The sequence below is a fragment of the Microcebus murinus genome, chromosome 2 (assembly GCF_040939455.1).
Source record: "Microcebus murinus isolate Inina chromosome 2, M.murinus_Inina_mat1.0, whole genome shotgun sequence".
Taxonomy (NCBI): Eukaryota; Metazoa; Chordata; class Mammalia; order Primates; family Cheirogaleidae; genus Microcebus; species Microcebus murinus.
The window spans coordinates 35,602,609-35,607,272 of record NC_134105.1 but is presented as its reverse complement, the minus strand read 5'-3'; the positions used below and the strand labels follow the sequence as shown (position 1 = coordinate 35,607,272).

Below are 4,664 nucleotides of genomic sequence, written 5' to 3'. Positions count from 1 at the left end.
GAGATGCAAGGTCCGTCTGGCTTCCAGAAGCTTGTAACTCACCGGGCGTGGGGAGAATCGCTGGTGAGGGTCCAGCTCCCGGGCAGGGGACTGTTACCCAGCGCTGTTGAGGGGGAGCACAAGGGCTCACAAATGGAGGGAGAAGAAATGAGGGGCTCACAAATCAGAGGGGACGCTTCAGTTCGGTGGCGAGACGATTGGGGGTCTCCCCGGGGACAGCAGACAGGGAAGGATCTAGAAGGTGTGCTGAGTCCAAGAGGCAAAGACGGGAGGCTCAGAAGTGCGCTCCAGGCCGGGTGCGGGCGGAGACGGGGCGCTCACAGGCGGCGCTCCGGGCCGGGGAAGAGCGGCCGCAGGTGCTCCGCCGGCGGCCAGAGGCTCACAGGTAGCGCTCCAGCCCCGGCGCGAAGCCCGGCTGCCTCAGGTAGGCCTCCCCGGGGCTGAGCGGGCCGAGCGCAGCTGCCGGCCCGCCCAGGGCCAGGAGGGGCTCGGCTGGCAGCGGGCCGGGGCCGGGGCGCGTCGCGGGCAGCCCCAGGCGCTCCGGGGCCTGCGCGTAGAGCGGCGGGGAGGCGGCGGCGCCGCAGGGCGCGAAGGCGGCGTCCGGCGGGGCGCAGCACGGCGGCTCGGGGGCGCCCAGCCCCGCCAGCTCGGGCTGCAGGCTCACCAGGCTGTCGACGCTGAAGAGGCGCGCGGGCGGCGCGGGGCCGGGGCCGGCGGGGGGCGGCGGCGCGAGCAGCGCGGGGCCGGGCGCGGGCGCGTAGGGCGCGTAGGGGAAGGGGAGCGCGGGCCCCGGCGGCGCGGCCGGGTGTGCGGGCAGCTCGGCGCGCTTGAAGCGCTTGCGGCGCCGCAGGAAGCTGCCGTTGTCGAACATGTCGGCGGCCGCGGGGTCGAGCGTCCAGTAGTTGCCCTTGCCCGGGTTGCCCGGCTCGCGGGGCACCTTGACGAAGCAGTCGTTGAGCGTGAGGTTGTGGCGGATGCTGTTCTGCCACTTGCGCGGGCTGTCGCGGTAGAAGGCGAAGCGCTCGGTGATGAAGCGGTAGATGGCGGCCAGCGTGAGGCGGCGGCCCGGGGCGTGCGCCAGCGCCATGGCGATGAGCGCGATGTACGAGTAGGGCGGCTTCCCGCGCTGCAGGGGCCGCCGCCGCCGCCGCCCGGGTCCCGGCGCGGGCGTGCAGTCCGCCTCCCCGCGGCCCGCCGCCGCCTCCTCCGGCTCCCGCCCCGGCTCGCCTCCCGCGAGTGGCGACGGCGGCGGCCCCGACGGCGCGACGGAGGGCAGGGCCGGGAAGCCCGAGAAAGTGGCAGGCGGGTCCATGTCGCCGCGCCCAGCCATCGGCATGCGGCAGCCCCTGCCCGCGCGGCTGGGGAGAGCAGGGGCCAGTGACCCGCCTTTTATGGACACAGCACCCCCACCTCCACCAGGGGAGCGGGCTGTCGCTGCTGGTCAGCGCCTCCCCTCTAATTTCCTTTCCCAGCCCCTTACTTTTCTCACAGTACCCCGCTACTTGCACACACATTTCACCCCTCCCTCCATCCCTCTGGGTCAGTTTTTCCCAGAGCCAGCTTCATCCCTTCCCCATCTCCATTGGGTCTGGCCCTGGCCCATCCCCAGCCTCATCCCACTGTATTCGATCAGCTCCCTTCCCTTTCCACCCCTCCCTCAACCCCCTCTCCTCTGGGTCAATCCCAACTACAAATCCACCCATTCAGCGAGGTCTCCCGGCCCCCTCCCCATTTCTCTCCTCCCAGTAGTCTGTCCTCTCCATCCTCCTGGTGCATCCATCCCCAGCTGGAACAGGCAACAGTGTCCTGAGGTGATGGGGTTGGTGAGCAGAGCCACGGCCAACTTTGTCTCAGGGGAGGATGTTTGGCCATTCCAGATCAGGGTCACCATCTCCTCCCTCTGCAACCTCCCCCATACCCCATCCCAACCTCCCTCCAGGCCTGGTGAGAATTCTTTGAAAAAACAAAATGGTGAAAAGTGGTCCAACTGCTTTAAATCAAGACCCCCCCAGAAAATCGGCAACTTGGAGCTGCTCTTCTGGCCGCCTCCTCTCCACACCCCTCCTGTTCTAGAAAACTGCTCTTCTACACACACACATACACAGCACCCACACAGAGAAGATGCACAAAACATAAGCTTCCACAGACTGGAGGTCTGAGAGTGCCATTTTTCTGACCCAGAAACACTACACTCTGGCAGGGCGCAGTGGCTCACGCCTGTAATCCTAGCACTTTGGGAGGCCCAGGCGAGCAGATTGCTCAAGGTCAGGAGTTTGAAACCAGCCTGAGCAAGACCCCGTCTCTACCAAAAATAGAAAGAAATTAATTGACCAACTAAAAATATATATACAAAAAATTAGCCGGGCATGGTGGCGCATGCCTGTAGTCCCAGCTACTCGGGAGGCTGAGGGAGGCTGAGGCAGTAGGATCGCTGAGCCCAGGAGATTGAGGTTGCTGTGAGCCAGGCTGACACCACAGCACTCACTCTAGCCTGGGCAACAAAGTGAGACTCTGTCTCAAAATAAATAAATAAACAAAAACAATAAAACACTACACTCACATTCCACTGGGGCTGGGGGGTCTTAGTAGTTTTTATTAAAAATTCAATCTGGGAAATACCACCCACAATCACCATCCAGAAGGATGTGATGGTGAGTCCATTTCAGGAACTTCTTCCCTGAAGTGACAGGAGAGACCCAGCCCTGGCTTGGAGGGAACTAAAGGATGATGGAGCCTTGTTTTAAAGTGCCTTGGCCTGGGGACAAACAAGATCAAGGGGTAGGGAGCAGGGCTGGGAGTACAGTGAGCTAAGTGAGATGCCTACGATGCTAAACTTAAGGGACACTCTCTCTCAGAGTTGTGCAAATGCAAGGTCAACAGTGGAGAGCCGGACCTCCTTCAGCTGGGGGCCCAAGATACCTCACTTGCCCCACCCTAGTCACTGGCCCTGATATAGAGTGCTTCCAGGTACAGATGACCAAAGGTAGCTACAGCAGGCCTGTAAAATCCAAACTCTAAATCCAGTTCAAAGTCCAAAGCCAAAGCCTAGAGCTCAAGGGCACCTCTCTCAGTCCCAATCTCAGCTGCTAATATCACAACAATCATTACTGACCATTGGGTATTTGATAAACACTTTATTTGCATTATTTCACTGAAGTTTGAGCACCCCTGTAAAGTAGGTACTGTTATTATACCCATTTTGCAAATGAGGAAACTAAGGCTCTGAGTGGTTAAGTGGTTTGCCTAACTTCACAGAACTAATAGTAAGTGGTAGAGCCGCTTACTGTTAAACGTGGAGTTCAAAGCATTGGCAGTCCGCTCTTCTAAGAACACCATCTTTTTAAGCTGAGCTGAGACTTTAGAAATAATTTTCTGGAGTTCTTCCGGCTCCCACAACTTCAGCTGCCAAAGCTGATTCCTAGCCTCTCTCCTGACCTCCTGGTCAGCATATCCAGGTGCCCATGGGGCATCACCACATAGATTTCTCTAACCCAGATGTCCTAAATGGAATGCATTTCACCCTCCAACCCCGGCCACCTCCTCATCCAGCATTCCATATCTCAACAAATGGACCCCTCCTCCTCCCACCACCACCTGCATCAGAAGTGTGGACATTATCATCTTGGGCTCCTCCCTCCTCACTCACTCTCCACACCCAGGCAGTCTCTAAGTCCTGTCAAGTCCGCAGGGATACCAGATCTGTCTCTCCTTTAGTTCTCCTGGCCTCGGCTCAGCCTGCATCGTTCACCAGGCACTTCCGGGCCAGGCCCCCTTTACTAGATACTCAGGGCAAGACAGAAATGGAAAGACGCACAATCTGGTGGAGAGGTGGACAGTTATAAGTGAGGAGAGAAGTGGGCAGGAGGTTCTATAGAAGCAGAGAAGGAGAAGAAGGTGACCCTTGGAGACTCAGAGATAATCCTTTGCCCCATAACAATGAAAAATCAGCCCTGTTTATGTGCAAACAGGTCCTTAGTACCCTCTGCACTCTCCACACCCTGCGTTCTCCCGCCCAAGCATGTACTGTGCCCAACACAGACAGTGCACTCATAACGGCCAGCTCGCCACAGAAGGAGGCAAGACCAGCAACTACAGCAACAGAGAATCTAGCTCCAAGAGCAGGGTGACCTGGAGCAAGTTATCATTTGAGCCTTAGTTTCCTCACCTGCCAAATGGAAGCAGTAATGTCCCCTCTAGGGATTATTATGAGATTCAAAGGAATCTCATAATATGAAAGTGCCTGGCCCATGTTGGCACTTAGTAATAGGTGTCCCCCTCCCCGACTGTACAATTGTCATTTTCAGTATTAAACCAGGAGAGGAAGGAGACAGGTGGGGCCAGAGAAGTGATTTCAGAGCCTGCGTATTTTTAACCAGGTACAGCATAATCCTGCAGGTAGACTCTGGCACAGAACCAGAGCTGATGAGGTCTCAGTCACTGCCTCTCCCACCTTCCCTTAGGGATGAAGCCCCCACCACAGCCTCTGTGTCACACTGCCAAGGAATAGGGTGGCAGGGAGAGTAGCTCTTACTACCTCCCATGGCCACCTGCAGTTTTCCGGTCCATGTGTACCGCCCGGGACATAGTACATGTTCAATAAATGATATTGACTGTGTGGTTGGCTATGCTAATCCTGGGAAGGGTGGGGGCAGGGAACTGGGCCA

At 58.1% G+C, this 4,664-nt stretch overlaps 1 protein-coding gene across 1 annotated transcript; it reads right to left on the bottom strand.

Annotated features, from left to right (window-relative positions):
- Positions 1-379: 379 nt before the first annotated feature.
- On the bottom strand, positions 380-1,330 carry FOXE3 (forkhead box E3). Its single transcript, XM_012776345.3, has one exon. It carries the CDS (start codon positions 1,328-1,330, stop codon positions 380-382), a length of 951 nt encoding a protein of 316 aa, XP_012631799.3.
- Positions 1,331-4,664: the final 3,334 nt, after the last annotated feature.